This window comes from Gobio gobio, assembly GCF_949357685.1.
Source record: "Gobio gobio genome assembly, chromosome: 12".
Classification (NCBI taxonomy): domain Eukaryota; kingdom Metazoa; phylum Chordata; class Actinopteri; order Cypriniformes; family Gobionidae; genus Gobio; species Gobio gobio.
Genome location: NC_137105.1, coordinates 14,894,107 through 14,918,651, shown reverse-complemented (window position 1 = coordinate 14,918,651; position 24,545 = coordinate 14,894,107). Strand labels below are relative to the sequence as shown.

At 35.9% G+C, this 24,545-nt stretch overlaps 1 protein-coding gene across 5 annotated transcripts in view; it reads right to left on the bottom strand.

The window, feature by feature from the left end:
- The window catches only part of enah (ENAH actin regulator), a 138,320-nt gene that overhangs the window by 54,790 nt on the left and 58,985 nt on the right, over positions 1 to 24,545 (bottom strand). For all 5 annotated transcript variants that reach the window (XM_079831138.1, XM_079831141.1, XM_079831137.1 and 2 more), the window contains exons 2-3: positions 23,401 to 23,566; positions 13,058 to 13,235 (exon numbers count right to left, since the gene is read on the bottom strand). In XM_079831138.1, coding sequence (XP_079687264.1) covers positions 13,058 to 13,235; positions 23,401 to 23,566 — 344 coding nt within the window. The remainder of the gene's footprint in view (positions 1 to 13,057; positions 13,236 to 23,400; positions 23,567 to 24,545) is intronic.

The following is a 24,545-nucleotide window of genomic DNA, read 5'->3' as shown; positions in this document are numbered from 1 at the left end:
CAATACATCAATCAGCACATCCATCACGCCTGCATGTATATATAGTCCATGTTGCCAAGAGCTCTATGGCTGTCTGCCTTGCAAGAGCTCCTCAGTCATGCTGGCAACAGCATTTATATAAAAACCTCACAAAATCTCTCACAGTCCATGGCTCCAGTGTCAGGGTAACATCACCCTGGCATGTGACTTGGTGTTGCACATTAAACCCGACTAAAATTAGCAGACACATTCTAGGGGTTTGGAAAAAAGGGCTTTTGATTCTCCTGGACCCATCATCCAGCATATATACAGGGTTACGATTACTTTTAAAATTACAGATTACAAAATACATGCTTTACAAAGTAATTCGTAATGCATTTTGTTAGATTACACAAGTTTTGTAACCTAATCTAAATACTTTCGAATACTTTGGAATACTAATAAGTTATGTAATACAACGGGACCACCAAACATAGGACTTGGTTTTCCTGCATATTATTTTTTTATTTTTTTCCACAATATTTCTTGAAGCAAAAAAATGCAGAAAAATCTTAGTAAAAGAAATAAAACCATATTGAGAAGAAGGCAGCACGAAGCATTAAGATCTGGGGTGTGTAAACATTTTGAATCAGATAAACAGGGTAAATTGTACTTATTTTGTCTTCTGGGCAACATCTAGTTATTAGCCTCTGAAGGGCAGTACAAAATGAACAAAACATGATCCTGTTAAAAAGTTTTCACCCCCTGCTCTTAATGTATTCCGTTTCATGGAAGCTTGTTTCCACCACTAATATAAAAAATACAAAGATAATTGCGACTTTTTATCAAAATTCTGTTGTTGTTTTTTTCTTCGCACACTTGAGAGTTTGCATCTTACAATACTTCTGACTTTATTTCTCATAATTGTGAGATTAAACTCACAATTGCATATTATAAAGTGAGAATTGTGAGAAGTTGCAATTACCTTTTGTATTTTTTTTGATTCTGAGAAAAAAAAAGAAACAAAAACCTCATTATTGTACATTATATTGTACATTACTTGCTTAGTTAAAGCTACACTATGTAACTTTTCCGTCCACTAGAGGTCGCCTGTTCAAAACAAAGGCGTAGTTTGATGACGGCACGTTTGAGCGCAGAATCTCGGGACATGTGGTCTTCAGCTCACAGCCGGTGGAAAATAATCAGGATAGGACTCGAGCAGAAATCATGTTCATGGATGCGATTATTAACATTACTGTAGTCTGAAGTAGAGCAGGAGCGAGTGTTGTGGAGCTGAGCAAGGCCGCAGGAGCGATTGAAGAGCGGGACTGTTATTATGGCATAGTCGCTGGCGGGACTTTTATTATGACACGGTTGCCGGCGCTACTTCCTCTTTTCCAGTCATGAGTATATGAGGTAACCCAACTCTGTTTATCGTATTAGATATATCTGAGTGTGTTGAAAAGGAAGTTATGACGTTCGCTCGGCGGCTGCTATGACATTTGTTCACACTGCGGTGAGAGTAAAGTGTTTCACTGAATAAAACCGGAGACCGAGGGTGACGCAGATATGACGCAATCGACAGGCGACTCCCTCACACGCATAGCTCACACGTCCCGGCTCCTTGGTTAAAATAGCAATTTTCTCACGATTTACAAATAGTTGAAAACATTTGGGATATTCTAAGTACTCAACTGAACAAAATATATAACACTGGCCTAGTGGTTTCTGGATATTTTACTGCAAAAATCCTACATAGTTCACCTTTAAGACCCATTACTATGCTTTGGCTTTCAAATCAAGTTGAGCTTTGATATCTTGACCTTGACTTTGTTGTCGTGCTGTTTGTAATTTTGTATTGTATACTGTGTATTGTTTGTGTAGATTATCTTTTTGATTTTGAATTTTGTTAAGCACTTTGGTCAACTATGGTTGTTTTTAAACGTGCTATATAAATAAAATTGAACTGAACTGAATTATAACTAGCAATTGTGAGTATATCTCACAATTCTCAGAAAAGTAGTCAGAATTGTGAAAAAAAAGTCTCAATTACCTAAACTGTGCATTCTCCCTGTAAAAATAAATAATAAAAGTACGTAAAGTAAACAAATCATTTAACATGAAACAAAAACAGGCACGGATCATCCAGGTAACAACAGACAGTTAAGTTTCAAGGGTATGTACAGTTTTGAATGTGGAATTTTGTATAAATTCAGAAATTTTGTCTTTTGGAGTACAAACATCTATTATGTGAAATAGCTTATTCAGGACAGCACTAAATAAAAGTACCATGCAATTTTTATGATCCCAGATCCCTCTTATTTTGTTAAAATTATTCAAATGTTTCATATTCTGCAGGGGGAATGAAACTTATGAGCAGAAATGCTTTTGCAGACTGTCAGAGTCTGAGAATCACCAATTGCTGTACGTACATCAATTGCCCGTTTACAGTTTACGTTAAAGGGATAGTTCACCTAAAAATGAAAATTACCCCATGATTTACTCATCCTCAAGCCATCCTTCTTTCAGACGAATACAATCAGAGTTATATAAAAAAAAATCTCCTGGCTCTTCCAAGCATTATAACGGCAGTGAATGGCAAACTGTCGTACGGGCCTACTGGCGTTCCAGCGTATGATGTAGGACGCAGGTGTAGCTTAAGTTCCAGTGACAAACGTGGAAGCGCAGAGGATAGAGCAAAACAAAACTGGGTTCTACGAGAACTAGCATATTCTCACCGGAGCGTCCTACGTCATACGCTGGAACGCCAGTCTCTTGTGAATGCGCGTACAACAGTTAGCGGAAGTTAGAGATTACAGTTTGTACAGTTTTAAATATGGATATTTTTCAGAAGGTCTTTATTAACCCCCAGGAGCCATATGGATTATTTTTATAATGGATGGATGCACTTTTATGGACTTCAAAACAGAAACAGCCATCCACTGCCATTATAATGCTTAGAAGAGCCAGGGCATTTTTTAATAATATAACTCCAATTGTATTCGTCTGAAAGAAGAATGTCATATACACCTAGGATGACTTGAGGGTGAGTAAATCATGGGCTGATTTTCATTTCTGGGTGAACTAAAATAAATAAATGATATTAAAATTCAAAGTAATCACTTTGGTAATCTAAAATACTTTCCAGATGTAACTGTAACTTGATTACCACCCATTTAAAATGTAACTGTAATGATATGGTTACTCAAATTTTGTATTTTAAATACGCAAGTTTAAAAAAATACGTAAACATCTTCGAAGAGGATCGCCAGTACCTAAACATAATGGCATGACGCACAACAATAAGGCACAAACGGGTCACAAACATTCCCATCAGGCCATGTAAACATACTACCCGATGTGATGCTCCAAAAATACTAACACAGCAACTGAGAGTCTTAAAAAAGAGATGACTACATTGTTATTCCACCTGAGTCTGTGGTGGGATCATTCTGGGATCGAGGCATGTGGTATTTGACAGGTATTAGCCCACCTCATGAATATGCTAGGAAAACACCGGCTGACATGATTTAGTAACAAGTCTGCCTAGCAACATTGCAACTGCCTCTACAATCAACAGGGGGCGCAATTTAATTTTATGAGTCTTTTTTTTTTTCTTCAGCATGAGTATGCCAAGTGTGTTAATAAATAACATCAAATAGCCAAGAGCTAAATTGTTTAATACAAATCAATTGTTTTTTGCCCGGTAGTGCCTTCATTTTCTAAATTACTTGGCTGGTGATATATTCCAAGTGTGTAAATAAATGCGAGTGAAAAACAGTCATGAAGGACTTCAAGTTCAAAAACGCATAAGTACTGTAATTTGACATAGTGTGTTGCCAAACAAACGTCTACAAATCTCACATGCACCAAAGGTTAATTGCATCTTGAATGAACTTCATTCAGAGCTTCGGTAAAAGAGCTAATACTGCAAACAAGTTCACTTAGAGACCTGGATACAGACTGCAGTTAGTTAGATGGCTCTAACAGAACTGAGCGCAGCCATTTAGCCCTACCGCAGCTGTACACAGCTTAATGTTGACAATGGAGTGAATTAAGGGGGAGCCAATTAAGCTTTCCTGTTTTGGCTCGGTCATATGGGATCCTACTGCTGGCTGGTTAGTGCAGTTCAACACACTCCCCAAAATCACTGTCTCCGTGCCAGGTACCTACAGGCATTAGAAAATTCAGCAGAGATAGTGTAGCACACACAACAGTGTTGGGGAGTGATGCTACTAACGTAACTACATTTGTTAGGTAGCATGACAGTAGCTCTGTGGTTTTCAAAATAGTACATCTTTTCCAGTTATAAGCTGCTTTTTCTAAAAAAACAAAACACCTTTCACAGCATCGCTGTTTATCTTGTCCCACACAGCATTTCACACTTTTAACCCTACCAAATAGTCAATGATCAAACATGATCAGGGTTTCTGCATGTTTTGTGAAGGTAAATTTAAGACCTTTTTAAAGCCAATTAAAGAAAATTTAAGGAATAAATAGAAGGGAACATAACACGTCAACATATTCTCTAAATGTAAGTGTCTAAGCACACAATGAGTTGTATTAGTGACAATTTCCAACAGATCTCCATAACTTTTTAATTAATTTGACAAAAAATTGCTTAAAAGTTTGAGATAAGAAATCTTGGGAAATCTTGTTAAAGTGATTCTATACTTAAAACAAGAACAAATATCTTCCATTGGGTTCATAAAAATCAACTTAATTCAAATGGAAGTAATTTTCATACCCAATTACATATTTGTTCTTGTTTTAAACATAAACTCACTTGATTTTGTTCAATTTCTCAGAAAACAAGACTTAATTTCTTAATTTCGCATGTCAAGTAAATGTATCTTGATTTAAGGATGTTTAGAATTTGTACTGGAAAACAAAAATCCTGAGGAAGAACATTATTTTTTGCAGCGCATGCAATTTAATTTCGCAATTAAATGTAGTGCCCTTTTAATTTTAATTTTAAAATTAGTTTTCATTTTTCAGGACTCTGATTTAATGGTTTACTAAAATTTTACTGAAATTCATCTTCAGAACAAAATCAAGATATTTATGTTCCCCCATTGACAGTCTACGTAACTATCACTTTGACGCTTCAAAAAGTTCATAAAGATAACCTAAAACAAATCCATACGAATCGAGCGGTTTATGCCAAATTTTCTGAAGAGACTCGATCGCTTTATATGATGAACGAAAGTCGTACAGGTTTTGGAATGACATTAGGGTGAGTAAATGATGACAGAATTTGAATTTATTCCCTTTAAGTGTACTGGCCTACTTTTGATTTATTCCTCCAAAAAATTTAAATTTCCATGCCATTTTGCATTATACAGTAAATTCAATTTTTATGAATGGATTCTGCAATTCTGTCCATGTTATCTGCATCACAGAAATCATAATTTAAGACATTTTTAAGGCCTTAAATTGTGGAAGGTCAAATTAAAACTTTTTTAAGACTCGATGAAACCCTGATGTCATCCTATAATGACCCCTTGGTCATTTTTAAGTTACATTGGAAAATCAGATTAAATTTTAGTGAACCGCTCATTCAAATGATTCATAAATAAAGCGGTTCAAAAATGATTTACAGAATTATTTGCTTCCTAACACATTTTGGGTAGCAAATTTAGTTAAAAGCTGCTATAAATTTCAAGTCAAAAAGATAAATTATTGTGTTTTCTAGTTGTATTATTTGCATTTTATACAGTCTTTAAAAAAAAAAGAGAAGAAATAAATACTTTAATTCAGCAAGGATGCATTAAATTGATATTCATAATGTCACAAAATATTTCTATTTGAAGAAAATGCTGTTCTTTAGAACATTGAAAATACAGCCTGAACATGAACATAGCCTGAAAAATACAAAAAGTTTTTTATTGCAATAATATTTCACAATATTACTGTTTTCACTGCATCTATGATCAAATAAATGCAGACTTCGACATAAGAGAATAAAAATAGTTTAGGTAACTACTGTGTTCTGTTATTTATAGTATAGCTAATTATTTTACAAAAGTGCAGCTTGGCTGTAGTTGAACTACCTTAAATTATGAATAGATAGTAGTGTCCCCAACACTGGCACGAAGTACAGCTAAATGTAAACCTAGCCTCTAATAAGGGAGAAAGTGGACTAATAACGAGGGAGGAGAGGACGAGAGGGATCAGATGTGAGAAGAAAGCTGCAAGGCAGATGAGAGGGGGGAGAAATGAAAATCCCGAAGGCAAAACTTCTACATTGAAGACTCCTCTCCCCCAAGGAAACAGGAGATGAGCAGACATTTCTACATGTCTGTGGGGTCTGAGAATCAGACCGAAATGAAAATTTCACAGTAAACAGCATTTTACATAGTTAATTCACTCACTTTTGGACTGCAACAGTCAGAGGATTTAGACTGCTAGGATATCCGCACATCAGCAAAGTATGCATAATTAACATCGCTTTGCATAATTAACTGCCGTGCTATCAGGTAATTAATAGACAGTAATAAGGCCACAGAGTCTGAAGCTTCCTGTGGTGATAACAGGAGCCCGGCGCAGTGACTAGATAACTTTCCGTAGTGAGACAAAGAACTGAAGGTCATGGAAAAAACGCAACAGTCACAGTTTCTGCATTGCTTGAATGAATATGGTCTCACAAATTCCCTTTCTCATATACAAAAAACAAAACAAAACACAAAACAAAAACAACTGTGGAAAATACAGAAAGTTCTTATAGTGGTACTTTACACAAACACACAAAAATGACTGTGGTGGTAAAATTTGAGGATGGACAAACACTAAATTTACATTACCTACAAAAAAAGAAATGATATTCAGCAAATTCAGGGAACACAACCAAGTGGATCAAAATAATCAGTGAATCATTTTCTACAGTTAGTGCATTTGGATGCATTATCCGAGCAAATTGACTCACTGAATGAGTTGCTAACTATTTGAACGAGAGAGAAATTGTTTTAGTTTTATTAGATTTGATTGTCTTACTACTGTGTTAGTATAGTTTGTTCCGATTCATTATTTAGAAAACAGGTGACCTACTGTCATAAAGTGAAAAAAATAGTCCTTGCCAACTGAATTTTTTTTTAAATAAAATGTAAATATTAGATGAAAAATATCAAAGAAAATTTGAAATGATGCTTTGGCAACTAACTGAAATAAAAGAAGTTTAAGTTAAAGTGCTAAAAAGTGCAGTAAAAATAAATGTATCATTTTCAATTTATCATTCAAATTTATCACAAATAAATCTGATCATTTAAAATATTAACAAATACTATAGCAGTAAATAAAAAAACAATAGTTCCAATGAACATTTGCATCGCAAATATTGTGTGGTTGGAACGACAGCTCTCGACCTGTGGTTTAAATCATAGATTCTTGTTTGCATGACACTTAATAAATCCTTATCTGGAGCAAAATACGCAAGCTGACATTTAGTACAATCTCTTTAGGGGTGTAACCATAGACTGTAAAAAAATATGGACGTAGTGTCCGTGACGTCACCTATAGGATTCTGATGAGCCGTTCTGAAGCGCAAAGTATGGACGAGATGGCCGTCGCGTCACTCCAGGATAACAGAAAATGGGCAAAAAGGCCGGACGTGGGCCGAGCTGAAGTGACGTGATGACTAACAGACAGCAGATAAATGACTATCCACCTGTCACTCGAAGTGGCCACGCCCTTAATTATGCAGAACTTTAATGCTTTATATAATGTAAACGAATGAGTTATAAAAAAATTCACCCCCTCACAGTTGTCATGAAGGGCAAAATTAGCCGTTTAGACCAAAACCACAATTTGTACCAGGCTGTAAACATGTTTTAATCTGCTGTAAAGTTGGGCATTTTAACATGGGGCTCAATGAGATTCTGCTCCCTTCTGGAGCCTGTCCCTAGCGGCCAGTCGATGAATTGCAGTTTAAGTCACCTCCGTATTGGCTTCAAGAGAAACTGCGGGAGGTTGCCGCTTGGGTGTAACGATACCCTCAGGTCACAATTTGATACATATCACGATACTGAACTCACGATACTACATTTTTGAGATAATCTGAGGCATATGGTAAAAGGTAAACAAAAAAAATTACCGTTGATTAAAATGCTAAATTTGATATTACATTGAGGGTGGAAATTAATAGGCTTGAAAGTGGTGACAATGATGACATCAGAATAAAAATATTCTTGATTCTAAAGCTAAAAATACAGAATTATTTTAGCCAAATATACTTGCACTCCATCACGGTCTAGATATATTTAAAATAATGCTAACATAAGACATTTGGCATTATCAGGACAAATATTCCCCCATTGCATTATTATACATTATATTCAACATTATATATAGTAGGGGTGTAACGGTACACATATTCGTACTGAACCGTTTCGGTACAGGGGTCTCGGTTCGGTGCACGCGTGTACAATCTTTAACAGTTCACAGTCGGCTTGTTTTAAGCGCGGAACACACTTCAATCTGAGATTCCACACGAACATATTAAGTATTCAGTCCATTTTATCACGAAATTCAAACGATAAATGCCGTTTTGACGCTCTATGTGGCGTGAGTGACTGATCTGATCACAGTTCAAGCGGTCGCGCGACGTGAACGCGATCATCTGTGAAGACGATCGATCATCTCTTACTAAAGAATAAACATGAATGACCATCTGAAGGTATTCTGAGGATACATTACAACTTACTGTCATGTATCATTTGTGGTGTAATTGCTAAATCAGTGTAAACTAAACAATGTGATGTGACTTTAGCATCACATTTACCTCAGGCAGTCATTCAGTGTCCACATAATTTTATTAACTCGAGAAATCAACTCTTTCACTAAATATATGCTCTATATTAGCCTATATATTCATTATATTCTACTTAACCTGTTAGGGATGTCTTGATTATTTCACGCATGTTAAATAAACCTGTCATGAAAATGACAGACACTGAGTATAAATGATTATATTTTCAAAAACTTAATTAAACTCATAATTAACCAACGTGGTTGAATGACAAATTTGCGGCAATGGAGGGTATGCATTGACAACGTCACTTTCCTGCTGGAACACATCCCCTCAGCCAGACTGAGTGGCAAAAGAGCTGCTGCTTGACTGGAGTTAATAGGGGAAACTGCGAAAACAATAGTAAAAAAAAAACTAAAAAACAATTATGTCAGTTTAAACTAAAGGTCGGACTCGATAAGTGTTCCTTACAACTTACCAAACATCCAGTGATCCATGGATATTGACATGCATATGACATTTATAAGTGCCTGATTACGCAAATTTGCCTGTGAACGCTTTATATTTAATATAGGTAGGTCTAAATCCAGATGTATACTTATATCAATGTAATATATATCGTCATATTGACCAGCCATAAAACTTGTATAGTTTATGTCCGTATTTATTTAAAAACACCCAATTATGCAGAATATAAGATGGTAAATATTTCATTGAGTTGTCAATACAATATATAACAATACAACATATAAGGTATGATTTTACCCCAAATTTCAAACTGCAAATCCATGTTTTGCTGTCCGGAGTCCAGTTGTTTTTGTGAATTGCAGCGATCCATTTGCTTCTCTTTTCTGTAGCTTTCAGCAGTCTGTAAAAATATACCTTAGATTTCTTGTCAAATCTATTTGTACAGTCAATCTCAAAGCTCCTTCCCGTTTTAGATGCGTTTTGTGTGTTTTCGTGGCATTCATGCTGAAATTCAATGCTGCCACTCAGTCTTCTTGCCACTCAGTGGGCGTAACCGCAGTCACTCCGGCTGACGGTGATGTCAAGTGCATACCCTCTTTACTGTTTTGGTAAACAGCTGTGACTAGCTAGTTGGTCTCTCCAACCAGGGTTTTTCCTGCATTTGAAATTTTTTTGCCTGCCGCCAAGACAAATTTTTGGCCCGCCAAAGCCTTATTTGATGAGTTATTGTGATTTATGAGTGTAGAATAGATTACTGTTGCACTTGTGATATGGCCGTGTTAACTGAGTGACAGAGAACGAGCAGAGAGCTCCTCCCCCGCGCTCCTCTTTCTGTCGATGTCTTCTCATATTTCACATATTGGCTCATATTTCACATCTTAATCAAAATCAAAAGGTCAGAAGACCGAATCCATGTTGCACGTGCCGCATTCGGATATTTTTTTCCTTGAATTCCGGCTGGGTGTGAACTGCGCTCAAAAAACATCGACTCTTCTCTGACCAGCTGACATAAACATAAGTTTCAATAAACGGGAACACATTATATTCTGTTATGAACTGTATTCTGTATTGACAAATCTTTAGCGATGTTCTAACAGACGGGATTCGCACACAACGCGTCTGCTAATGTCCGATTCGCGAACCAATGACTCCTTTGAATCGAATCATTTTAGCGACTGGTTAGAACAACTGATCCGTCTAACACTGAACGAACTAATCAGTATATTAATTTACTCAGAACACCTCTGAAACGAGAACACAAGTGTGCTTACCCAATTTAGCAAGAGTGGATAGTAAGAATTAGTTTAATCATCCACAGTCATTTAGCTTATTTATGTTGACAATGTGTAGTGAAATATAATTTAGTGTAGACTGGAGTTAGGTGAGACCAGAACAAAGTTGTTAGCTAGCTGATCATTTTACAAAATTGTATATGGTAGAAAATTAGGCTATTTGTTAATTTTTTAATGCTACTTTTTAATATTGATATGATTATACCAAAACAATTATCAGTAAATATTGTAAAAAATGAGGATCAAAAGAAACCAACATCAAGGTAGAGATCATACATAATATCAGATGTCAAAATAAGAGAAGCAAAAATTACAAACGGTTTCTTTGCATTTATTTTAAATGTATTGTCAGTATTGCACTCACAGATCACGTAGGTAGAGTACTTTTTTACTGTGTGTGTGGATGACCATGTCTGTCAGACACCACCGAAGACCATTTTTGACCCAGGAAAAACCCTGCCAACAATGCCTCGTACCGTACTATGGTAGTAAAGCGAGTTACATTGTTGTACGGGAAACGCACCCCTGGTTAGCGTGGGTCTACAAGCCAAAAATCAAACTGTGACATTCATATTTGTTCAATGCATCACTGAAACATTGTTTTCCAATAATGAAAGCCTAACTAAATCCAACTTTTGCTGAAATCAATACAAAGCCTCCTTGCCTCAAACACACATGGGGTTAACAGAATGACCTTACTATTGTGATACACTGTAGAGAACAGCTCAATATGCAACAGTTAAAGCCTCACTGATCAGCCATATCTCAAAGAGACAAGCAGAGACCAGTCGACAAAACAAAGCATCATCTGTTTCTAAAGGGAAAACAACCTCAGCAATGAACTGCCCTGCCACGCTGAGAACATTGAGCTCAGTATGGGGATGACCTCCCGCTGTGACCGTGACAGGGTCTCAGACGGCAGAGGGAAAAAAGGCAGAAAGCGACACGTGTATGAGCACATGCAGACGCAACCGCTGCAGATGAATGGATTTCATGCAGACTGTTATTCACAAGCCAAGGCACCTCCCCCTAAAACCAATCAGCGCAAAAAGAGGTAACCCAGACTCTCTCTCTCTCATAAACAACACACACACAAAACAAAACCCCCTGTGAGCAGGCCCCGTTTGCTAAATTACAATTAATTGAGCACAATAGGCTGAGTCTGGCTCCAAATGTGACCTCACTAACTAGGCAGAGACCAGAACACAATTAAGTTCTGGAGGGCTCACCAGCACCAAACAAAAACAGCAATAGAACATTTACTAATTAGACTGTTTTATATAGATTCAAATAGTCAGACATAAAATAAAAACACAAAGTGAAGAATCTGCAGCATCAGCAATCTTATGGTAAAAGCCTGTGCAAAACAGTGATTTTACCTGGATTAAGGACTGATGTCAATGTGAAAAAAATCACTTTTCAAATGGTGGCAACATTAAAGGATTAGTTCACTTTTAAATAAACTTTTGCTGATAATTTACTCACCCCCATGTCATCCAAGATGTCCATGTCTTTCTTTCTGCAGTCGAAAAGAAATGAAGGTTTTTGATGAAAACATTCCAGGATCTTTCTCCATATAATGGACTTCATAAGGTAAAATAATAGCATAAATACTACTCGGTTTCTCGCAGAAACTGATTGTTTCGCTAGAGAAGACCCTTATTCATCGTCTGGTATTGTTTAAAGCCCTTTGAAGCTGTACTGAAACTGTCAATTGGACCTTGAACCGTTTGGAGCCCATTGAAGTCCATTATCTGGAGAAAAATCCTGGAATGTTTTCATCCAAAACCTTAATTTATTTTCGACTGCAGAAAGAAAGACATGGACATCTTGGATGACATGGGGGTGAGTAAATTATCAGCAAAAGTTTATTTTAAAGTGAACTAATCCTTTAATAATGATAAATACTACTACTAGTAGTACAATAATAATTATTATTATATAGGCTTTGTTTAACCCTTTTAATGGTTTCAAGAATGTAGCACTTTTATTAAAACACTTTTTTATTTATTTATCTTATTTTAATAAACTTTTATTTTAAAGGTGCAGTGTGTAATATTTATTATGATCTATTGAAAGAAATGCAATATAATATACATAACTGTTTTCAGTGGTGTATAAAGACCATACATAATGAACCGTTATGTTTTTATTACCTTTAGAATGGGCCATTTCAATCTTCATACACCGCAGGTCCCCTTACAGTGAAGCTTAATTTTGCGCCATCATGTTTCTACAGTAGCCCTAAACGGACAAACTTCTCTACAGAGCGCTAGCTACTCTCTGCTGTCTCAGATGACAACATCTTTGTCCTGTGTCGGCCACCGTGGCTTCTCTATGCGCTTCGAAAGGGAGGGGTGAGCGGTGGAACTATCAAATGTTTTATATATTAAACAGATGATTCAGTTGAATTGCTAGCAATAGTTAGTAATTGTGATAATTATTCATTAATTATTCTGTATATTATTTTTTTCCCTAAGTGTCCTCAATCACTTTTGGAATGCTGCGTAATAGTGCCGTAAGCAACACAGAAGCCAGTTCACACAATTCACACGCCATTAAGCTTTGCACGCTGGTGTGAAAACGGCATCCTCACCTGCATCCTGAGAGTTCAGCACCTCCAGGGCATGCATCATGGCACTGGCAAATACATTGGCATCTTCTTTGCTGCCAAAGTTAAGGCCGTACACCTGCCGTGCATCTCGCCACTGGTGAAACGTTTGCGTGGCCTGGTTGTATTTCAGCCCCTTGGGAATGGCACAGTTTATTACCACCTGTTGATAGAAGAGAACAGCATATTTAAATTCAAATCAATGCTGGAATACCAGTTGTTTTGGAAACTCAAGTCCTAACTAAACTTAAAAGCTCAGAAGACTGTGAAGCACTACATATTCACTAATAAGCCGAAAGGGAGGAGCAGTCCATAACATTTCACAGGTGAAATGTGGCACTGAACATAGTATAAAAAAAATAAAAAAAATAAAAAAGGAAGTTACAATTCATGTTTTCAAGCATATTAAAGGGATAGATCACATAACATTAAAATTCTGTCCTTTACTCGTCCTCAAGTTTTGAATTTTGTGCTGAACACAAAGAAGATATTTTGAAGAATGTGGGTAGCCATTGACTTCCATAGTATGGAGGGGAAAAAAACTATAGAAATCAATGGCTACCCTAGTGAAAAAAAACTATACCAAAATGTATTTAAAATACATTTATTTCATACTAAGTATACTAATACATTAACATATTTACTGACATATCACTTGAGACTTACTGATATAAATATAATTAAAATAAATACATGATATAAATGCAAATATTTCTTAAACATATACATGCATGTGTGTATATTCAAATATACATAATTATACACAGTACACACACACACATATATTATGTAAACACAAACTTTTATTTTGGATGTGATTAATCGATTTGACAGCACTAAATTAAACTTTATTTGGAGTACTTTATTGGCCAATGCACATTTCTTAATATTTAGCCTAAAATGTGTTTTTAATTTCACTATTAGTAAGGATAGTATGATCTCTGTATACTATCAGTCTTTAAATGAAAGATATGTAAAGTATACTTGCAATAGTTCCACTTTAGCACAATCATATACTCAAGTATATGACCTCAGCACTATTTATGGATAACTAAAGTGCATTAAGTACAAAACTAATGCAGACTTTAAGTATACCAATTTGGCATACTAAAAGTACAATTGCAGGGTATTTATATTAAGTACATAAATATGTAAATGTATTTGTAGTATACTTAGCATCAAAAAAAATATTTCAAATACATTTTAGTATATATTTAGAGGTTTTTTTAGTATGTATGTATGTATGTATGTATGTATGTATATATGCACACACACACATATAAATACATACACACACTTATAAATATATATATATGTGTGTGTGTGTGTGTGTGTGTGTGTGTGTGTGTGTGTGTGTGTGTGTGTGTGTGTGTGTGTGTGTGTGTGTGTGTGTGTGTGTGTGTGTGTGTGTGTGTGTGTGTGTGTGTGTGTGTGTGTGTGTGTGTGTGTGTGTCTGTGTGTCTGTGTGTGTCTGTGTGTGTGTGTGTGTGTGTGTGTCTGTGTGTGTCTGTGTGTGTCTGTGTGTGTCTGTGTGTGTGTGTGTGTGTGTGTGTGTGTGTGTGTGTGTGTGTGTGTGTGTGTGTGTGTGTGTGTGTGTGTGTGTGTGTGTGTGTGTGTGTGTGTGTGTGTGTGTGTGTGTGTGTGTGTGTGTGTGTGTGTGTGTGTGTGTGTGTGTGCATATATATATATATATATATATATATATATATATATATATATATATATATATATATACATATACATATATATATACATATATACACACACAAAATTTTTACTAGGGTATGTCAACTGTTTGATTATCCACATTCTTCAAAATATCTTGTGTTCAGCAGAAGAAAGAAATTCATACTAGTTTGGAACAACTTGAGGGTGCGTAAATGATGACAGAATTGTAATTTTTGGGTGAACTATCCCTTTAAAGCCTTATCTGTACTGGAGAAAATAAAACTCATGTTTAATACGGCCAACATATTCCACGTTTTGCAAAAACATATGCAAAGTCGCGCTTTTCTCATGAGATCAAGTCGATAAAACTCAAGGCTTCAAGCGTAAAACATTCTAAAACCTCTCAGTAAACCACCTCAAAGCAGAAACATCTGCATTACTGAAAGATGACAGATAACACTGCATTTCAGGGACCAAAACTCGTTCTCTAAAAGATTCACAAGGACGAACTAGAGATTGAAAAACTGCTGCTTTCAGCACCTCTATTCTTGTAGATAACAAAAAAAGTAAATGCATTTCTTTAGAAGTTTCACAGAAGTTACCGAGGCCAGCTCGGCTCCAGACAGGTGTTACAGCATTAACACTAATTGGTAAATATGATAACTGCAAAAAGGTGGGAGATACTTCAAATATCAAACACTTGACTGACTTCCTAAACTCGCCCAACAGCATGTCCTCAACAGGGTGAATCTTTCACGAGCTTCTGTGGTAACTGGCTGTTTTCCCAGTCATTTCAATTTCTCATCCTTTGACATCAATGTAATTATCATAAGAAGTGCAAACTAATTAGCAAGCGTTATAAAAGGAACTGTGAACTGTAAGCCATCCTGTCACAACTGACAAGTGCAGAAAACTTCTCAGTTTTCTCAACACATTAATGAAACTGAGCAACAAGAATTAAAACTGGGTCATGGTCCTATATAAGCAACAGTCAAATCTTTTGTGTATATATACTTTTAATTTTTCAACCACTGGTAATGTATATTGTGTGTTTATAAGTGAGCCCTGCTCAGCTTGCTACAATGCGATCTTCCATTTGTGCTAAGAAGTGTCTACTAAATGAATAATTACTGGCACACTTGCAGATATAGATCTGAAGACATTAGTACGTTATATATAGATGACAAGGCTATCACGGTAGGTCAAAAGTAAAACGTCTGTTGACATTTAGCTTATGTGCGGCACTTCAAGGCTTTACTCATTTCGGTCATTAAACCATCATGAATGGCTCATCAACAAACGGCAGTAAGTTTCCTGAAGTAATCTGACACGCTCCATCCTCAGATATCACGGTGATGATTGTGCCGTTCATGTATTATTAAGGTAACCAGGACTAAAAAGGCCTAGCTACTCTCAGAGGCAGAAATAGGCTTTCCACGAAACCCTGAATAACCATAAAATAGCAATGAGTCATGTACAGTGTCACCACCCCCTCAGCATTTCTGCCATTTGTGTAGCAGGGTGCAACAACCACAGCCAGTGCTGAATAAAGGTTACCTTTAAGTGCACATTACCTTGCACTTCACTTAAAGTGTAGAAAAGTGCCCTCACCTAAACAATGGAAAAGAAAAAGGTTTCTTTAACGGTTCATTTCTTCACAGGAAATGAACAGATAAAGATAGAACGAGGCCAGTCACTAATTAAATACATATGCAATATATAGCCTGCAGTGAACTGTGTGATATGAAACACTCTAAATTTAGCAAGCAAAGGTAAAGTGTAGTTTCTATTAGGGCTGCAAAAAAAAAAAAAAAAAAAGTTTTCTGCAATACACAGTCAAACCAAAAATTATTCAGACATCAGATATATTTTTTCACTTTTGGGTGCAGGACACTATAGTTCAGGATAGCAAAATAAAGTAAACTGTGACATACTCAAAAATTACTACCAGTAAAATTGATAGAAATTTGGGACCAAAATTATTCTGACACTTTGACCTGACCATGTTTTTCTTTAACTGCTAATGTGACCTTTCACACCACAGACTGAACTAAATTAAGCATCGCTTGGTAATTGGTTGACCTAAATTGGTATTATCTAATTGTGTGCTTAAATTTAACAGCTGACAGCTGATTGGTTGATTGTAATCCATATTACATACATACCTTTCTATCAGTTATCTGACATTTTCAAGATGAATTTATTCTGACAAAGTTTAACTCTGAGTTTTTGTCATATTTTATTACCATTTTCTAAACTATAGCGAATAAACTAAACTGTGATAATGTGAGAAAAAGTTGAAGGTGTCTGAATAAATTTAGGTTGACTGTATTGACTATGTATTGCGATATAAAACAATTTTACCAGATGATTTAAAAAGAATAAATCATTCTATAATAATTAGGTGGTTTTGTAGGGGAGTGAATATGCATAGAAAATAAACAAATTACAAGCATAGAGTGCTTTAAGCAGTGCTTTATGTTTTTCAGGTAAATCTAACAGTTGAATAAATCAAATGTAAAATAAGTGTCTTCACTATATAAATTAAATAACTAATATAATTCATTCATTCATCATTTTTCATCATTCATCAACTAATTTTCTCTTTCCCTTTTGTTGTTTGATCCCCATTGGTGACAAACAGCTGTGGTTACATTAGGCTGCTGTCCCTTTAAGGCCATGTCCACACTAATACATTTTAGTTTGAAAACGTATATTTTTCTCTCCGTTTTGGTCTTCCGTCCATACTGAGACAGCGTTTTAAGTCAGCGAAAACGCTCTCCAAAGCAGATCCATATGAAAACGTCGTCTTCGCATTGTAGTGTGGACTGTGAAAACGGAGGTATTTGAAAACAACGATGCATGTTTAGTCATGTGACGCATATTGTACCAATATGTATACATGTTTATACCACTATTGTGCCGGTTATGTGCTATGTATAAAATATGTAACTTTGCGCACTCTTCATATCACAGTCCAGCAAAGATGACAAAATTTACTCGCAATTGCTGTCCCGTGGCAAAACATGACAGCAGTTGCGTTTTAGACCAAACATATAATGGTGAGTGAGTGCGACCTGGATGCATCAGTGAAAGGGGAGATATTTTGCTTAATAAAATGATCCTGCCAGAAGAATTATGAGATAACTTGATAATGTCTTGTTCTGTCTGTCATCTCGGTGAGCTTTTATGAGGTTTAACGCAGGCAAAGTAAAGTGAATTTAGCGTTTTTCGACGTTTCAGTGTGGAAAAGAAACTTTTGGAAAACGCTTGATAACACTAGTGTGGACAGTATATTTTGATATATTGCATGTTCAGATATTCACACAACAAAATATTCAGGGGGCCATGAAAATTTTGTAAAAAAAATTATCAAAAATGTTGGTGCTAGCTGGCAACTCGCTGGTGCGAAAAAATGTAATAGAATTTTTTTTGTGTTTTTTTTTAACACACAATATAGCAGAACACTTAACATTTGCTGTTTAAAGACAAAATCTTACAGAACCTCCATGAGTAACCTTCATAGAGAAATTGATTGGCTGCCAATTATCAGGGATATAATGGACGTGGTTATATCAGGATACAGCATACAAATAAGTCCTTGATGTCAAGTAATATAAAGCAGACTTTACAGAAAGGCTGTTTCGAATGACGGGACAGCAGCAAAATATTGGGCCTAAAAAAAAAATGTAAGGATAATCAAAATCACAACACATAAGCAAGTGTTGCTACTCATTTCAAATGCAAAGAGGTTGCTTAGTCAAAACAAAAACAAACAAAAAAAACAATCCTTTTCATTCTAAAGGATAGAGCGAAGGTAGAAAATGCTAATGTTACCTGAAACACTCTAAAATGCTGGGTTGTTTAACATATGTTTGGGTCAAATATGGACAAACCCAGCTGTTGGTAAGACATTGGATTTGTCCATATTTTGAGCCAAACGTGATTTGAACAACCTAGCATTTTTTAGAGTGAACAGTTTTTGATGCATGAAACCTTGATAAGCGGGATGTTAATACCTATGTATTATAAGTGGACCTATAATATATATATATATATATATATATATATAAATACAACTTGAGCTCTACTGACCACATCTGTGGCATGCCCGCTCGCTTATATAAAACAATTGGAAAAACGTGCTGAAGAAATGCACGATCAATCGAATCGTGGGTCAGATTTACTAACAGCTTGCGCCAAGGCAAACCCTATTTTGGTGTCAAAAAACTACTGTCAGGACAAAAAATGTGCGCTGAAAAGGCGTGGAGAGAGTTATTTTTGCAGCTGACCTTGTAGGAGTTTATTTATTTTAATTGATTTACTAAGGTTTGTGCTTGTTAATTTACTTTTTTTTTTTGCTATTATTTACCATCCAAAAAAAAGCATGTCTTAAACCAGACGCTACTTTGCACTACTCCTGGTAGATTGCGTGGGTTATTATGGAAATTATCCGGATGCGTCTGTGTTCTTTAATTTGCTCGTCGTCAGAAGACATTTCCACTCCCATCTGCGTTTTTTGGAATTGCGCTCTCACGCTAATTTGCCCCGTTTATTAAATCTGGCCCTATATTTCCAATGTAAGCACAAAACTGTTATTAAACAGATCCTTCCATTTTTAAAATACCCAATTTTCCAAGTAAAGATGGCAAGAGTGCTGTGTTTTTTGTTCTGTTTCCCTTCATTATAAACAGTGTAGCTCCTTGATTATGCGGCATTCTATGTTTTTACAACAAAAAAGCATTACAAGCAACATTCAACATTAAAAGCAGGTCCCTTGGTCAACCATCCCACAGTTATAGTGTTTTGGAGTTTAGCAGCAGTTAATGAAGTCTCTCCCACTACATACTGGAGTTCACAAAATACACAAAAAGATGACCGATAGTTCAAAGGTTGCTAAAGCAGCACAAACCGCTCGCATGTAGACTTTTTAGCAAATCTAATGAACTTTATATACTGCTAATAAAACGTACAGCCATTTTTCATTCTTCACCCAAGTATTCAGTGCAGATTTTGTTTTACTGCCACACCATGTTTCCCGAACGTGAACATGGCAGTTTTATATAAGTCATGTTAATAGCATTCAAATGGGACCATGCCAGGGTTACAATTAATCTCTGCAAATGCCACCTTAAACCCAGAGACAAATGGTTTCCTAACCGCAGTGAAAGAATTCTTGTACTGAACCTAAAATTCGTGAAATTAAGAAATTGTCTACCATTTTCATTCAATACAGTAGCTACAGGGCATAGTTAATCCAGTATTATTAATGCTTCAGAAATAAATGAGATTTGTAATGTTTTGGTGACCTTTTTCTTCATTTCTGTTTGACCTATAAACCTTTGAATATTCAGTTTAAGGTCAGGAAATAGATTGGGTGCTTGATCTATTAATAAAGCTAGAAAAATAAGAGGCATTTTCTGCAATTAAAATCAATACATAAGGTCAAGGTTATTGGAGTAAAACAACATTCTCAAATCTTGAATAGAAGAAAAGTATTGTTTTATTGCATGTAGCCTTTTTCTTAAAGGAACAGTTCACTGAGGGGAAAACTATCATTTACTCTCCATCACGAGAGTAGTTTCTTTCTCCCATGGAACACAAAAGGAGAAAAGGACAATTTACTGGCCATTCTTCCCCATATAATAATAGTGAAAGAGGACCTGGGCTGTCTCACTACAAAATGACAAGTAGTCTATATGACATGTACTATATTTCAAGTCTTCTGAAGTCAATAATGGCACTATGTAGCAACAACAGTCAAATTAATAAAGAGCATGAATCGTTTGAATCACTTGTTTGATCATTTTTTAGACATTGACATCTCAAATCCTCATTCACTTTCATCACATGAGAAAAAAGTCGCCAGTACATTCTTCATCATTTATAATTTCTCCTTTTATGTTTCACAGAAAGAAAAAAAAAGACTGTTTGGTTTGGAACAAATTGAAGGCGAGTAGATGACGACAGAATTGTTATCTTTCAACTATTCCTTGAAATCCAACAATGAATGACAAAAAGGAAAAATGAACAGTATTTTCCAAAATGTAGCCAAGCATAACATTCTTGTAATGACAACAAGACCAGGAGCATTTCTCGTGAGATGTTATTCTCTTTAAACCACGCTGTGCTGATCTGTGAGCCGCTCAAACCTCCCGTGTTCTGTGTCATGGGTCATCAAAGCACCGCAGTGAAACCAGACCCCTCTCTGCAGGGGAAGCCAACAAGGCCAAGCAGACGACTCTCAGTTAAACCCACTGGATGTGGATTGCCTTTACGACGTTCATATTCTAAAAGACGTCATATGCATGACAACACCCTTCAGCTGTGACAATATTCACACAATAAGTTTGCAGTAATACATACTTTATTGATAAGAAAATGAAGTTTTCTTTTTTAAATTCTTTTTTAAAAATAGCAAATATCAAATATCTACATTAATAAAACACTAAAATAGCAAATATCTACATTAAAAAAGCAGAGCATCATAAAGTGTTGGGGTAAAATTACAAGTAACTTGAATTACATAATCAGATTACTTTTTCAAGTAACTAGTAAAGTAACATTACTTTTAAAATGGTCTTGTTTTCTAAAACTTGTTACATTTTCAAATAAGTAACGCAAGTTACTTTGTTTTCCCATTTATTGACTGACAGCTCTCTTGTCCAAATTTTGAGAAAAAATCATATGTACAGAGGGGATGTGTGTAAACATGAGGGTTATTGTAGTTTTAAAATAAATGTGAGCATGCATTTACTCATCTCGCTTGCACAAAAAAAGATTCAGTATTCTTCAAAATGAATAAAATCAGTCAAAAGCAAAATCAGAAAACTATGCAAAGCTTCAATAATTAAATGTGCAGTGCAACTTTTGTTTGGAAAGATGAAAATAGTATGTTTTTCATCAGTTATTTTATCTACGGGTCACTACATTACAGATTTCTGCTTATTCAAAATCAGATACAGTACGCAGATAAGCACTGTAAGATTACATTAGTTAGAATGCATTAGAGAGAACTATTGCGTGAAAAAAATGAAAATAAATGTAATTTATTACTCACCCTCATGCCGCTCCACACCCGTAAGACCTCCGTTCATCTTCGGAACACAAATTAAGATATTTTTGTTGAAATCTGGAGGCTCAGTGAGGCCTCCATAGGGAGCAAAGCGATTTACACTCTCAAGATCCATTAATGTACTAAAAACATATTTAAATCGGTCCATGTGAGTACAGTGGTTCAATATTAATATTATAAAGCGACGATAATATTTTTGGTGTGGCAAAAATAAATAAATAAATAACGACTTCTATAGTGATAACCAATTTCAAAACACTGCTTCATGAAGATTCGAACCGTTATGAATCAGCGAGTCGAATCATGATTCGGAACGAGTGTCAGCTGAAATCACGTGACTTTGGCGCTCCAAACCACTGAATTGACTCGCTGATTCGATACGCTCCGAAGCTTCATGTAGCAGTGTTTTGAAATCGGTTATCACTACATAAGTCGTTATTTCGGGGGGGTTTGGCGCACCAAAAATATTCTCGTCGCTTTATAATATTAATATTGAACCACTGTACTCACATGGACCGATTTAAAAATATTTTTAGTACATTAATGGATCTTGAGAGTGTAAATCGCTTTGCTCCCTATGGAGGCCTCACTGAGCCTTCAGATTTCAACAAAAATATCTTAATTTGGGTTCCGAAGATGAACGTTATACGGGTGTGGAACGGCATGAGGGTGAGTAATAAATTACATTCTTTTCATTTTTGGGAGAACTTACCCTTTAATAATTGCTACCTGTTTAAAATGTGCTTTCCCCATGATAACCTTTACATTCTTTCTGATTTGAGAGATCCATCTGTTAAATGTATTTAACATGTGAGTTCTGGCTAAAAATGCAGTTATATTATGGGCCGTTGGCATGAATTGTACTCGTGATGGAGCGGTAGTGGAGCGCTCGTCGCTCCGACTTTTTAAAAAAAATCAGCTCCTCTCTCCATTCAAAATCACGCCGTTCCACTCCTCGCTACGCTCCCACTCCACTCCGCTCACATACTCTGGTCCTATTCTTCCGTTATCCAGAATTCCAGAATGGCAGCACAGCTGAAAGGTTTGTTTGAGCTGTGCCCTCTATTGTACACGTGTGAATTTGCATTTCCTTCAGCCTGAGGCTTATTATTTCGATTTTGGTGTGAGAGGGTCTTTACATGCTCCCAAAAATAGAACTTTAATATGAAAAAACAAAAAAACAAGCCGAGCCCAGGTGAGAAAAAGTAGCGCAGAAGTAACGTAACATGCTTTTCTTAAAAAGTAACGCAATATTGTAATGCATTACTTTTCAAAGTAACTGGTTTGAAATGTTAACCAAAATTATTATACAATTATTTTTAATAAATTAATAAAATATTATTTACAAATAAATAAAAATAAAAAAATGTATAAATAAATAAAAGCATTTCTGATTAAATAAATGCATTAATAAAAGCATTTATCTTTTTTTTTTTTTTAATATAAGTATAAATAAATAAGTAAAATTTATATAAAACTTCGAGTAAATATTGACCTCACTACCCGTTACAAGATCATTTTTTATCAATCCATCATGCTAGTAAATAATTTTAAACTAGGAGAGCACAGCTCCCTTTTCTCTTACCTGGTGGTCCTGAATTTTACGGCCCACTACTCTGAAGGCGTTGTTGCCAGTGTGGTGATAGATGTGGACTCGACTAAAGCCTGTGGATCCACCAGCCGGAACCCACTTCTTATTGGCGTCGTCATATACCATGACAGCAGCCCGCGCCTGACAGATACTCTGCTCACTGGAAAGGAAGAAAAAAAGAGACATATCCATGATTGGATGATGGAAAACTTTCTTCTTCAATGGTTAAATTCACCCAATGAAAAGAAAAGAAAAAATTCAGTCGTTTATTTTTCTGTCCTCCCCCTGCCTCTGGTCTAAATTGGCAATAAATATGGGATCAAAGGCATTAAATTCAATGAAAAGACATCCGAATGTAACAGTTGCTGAAACCCATGCAGACTGCAGTAGTTAAACGTTCTTTCAAATCACAGAAAGCTTTAAACCACAGAGAAGAAACCATCCGTCATGTGATCCTGCACTGGCACTCAAGTCCAGTACACCTTTATAGGTCACGCTTTCATTAAGCAGTCACCCATTAAATGTAAACACTGGAAATCAATTTCCCCTGTCTCTGCTCACTTTGCACTACCTTGCATATAATACTAAATTATTTACAATGACTTCCAAACTCCCACTGCGTTAATAGAATAGTAGACCCACTAAAAGGCTTCCTTTGTCATGTGATCACATTGACGCAACACTTTTAATGCAGGTGGCAAAAGGAGAGCGCGAGAAAGCAAGAGAAAAAGTGGAAAAAGTGCTCTAACCTTGTAAAAAAAAAATACTTCTGTTTGCGCACATCCCCTACTCAAGAAACCTTGACAACGCATCTTAATATATCTTTCTTTGTCAATTTGTTGCAGAAAAGACCACGAGAAAGTAATGAAAACTAGATTTTATGTAACAGTTCATGTCCTGAAGCAGTTGCAATTTTTTGTTTGCTTGGTTTCTCTGCGCCAAGTCGCAGAAGTAGTTCTAGTCGATCTGGTTATGACAAAGTGTAAAACTTACAACAATAACCGGATGTCCATGCTACTTGATTTACACTAACCCCAGTTCTCATGTCACTAAATAAATCACATACAAAAGACCGCTGGGGAGAGGGAAAGACTTCAAGATGCCACATGGCTAACAGAATCAAGTTAATCTGGTCAAAT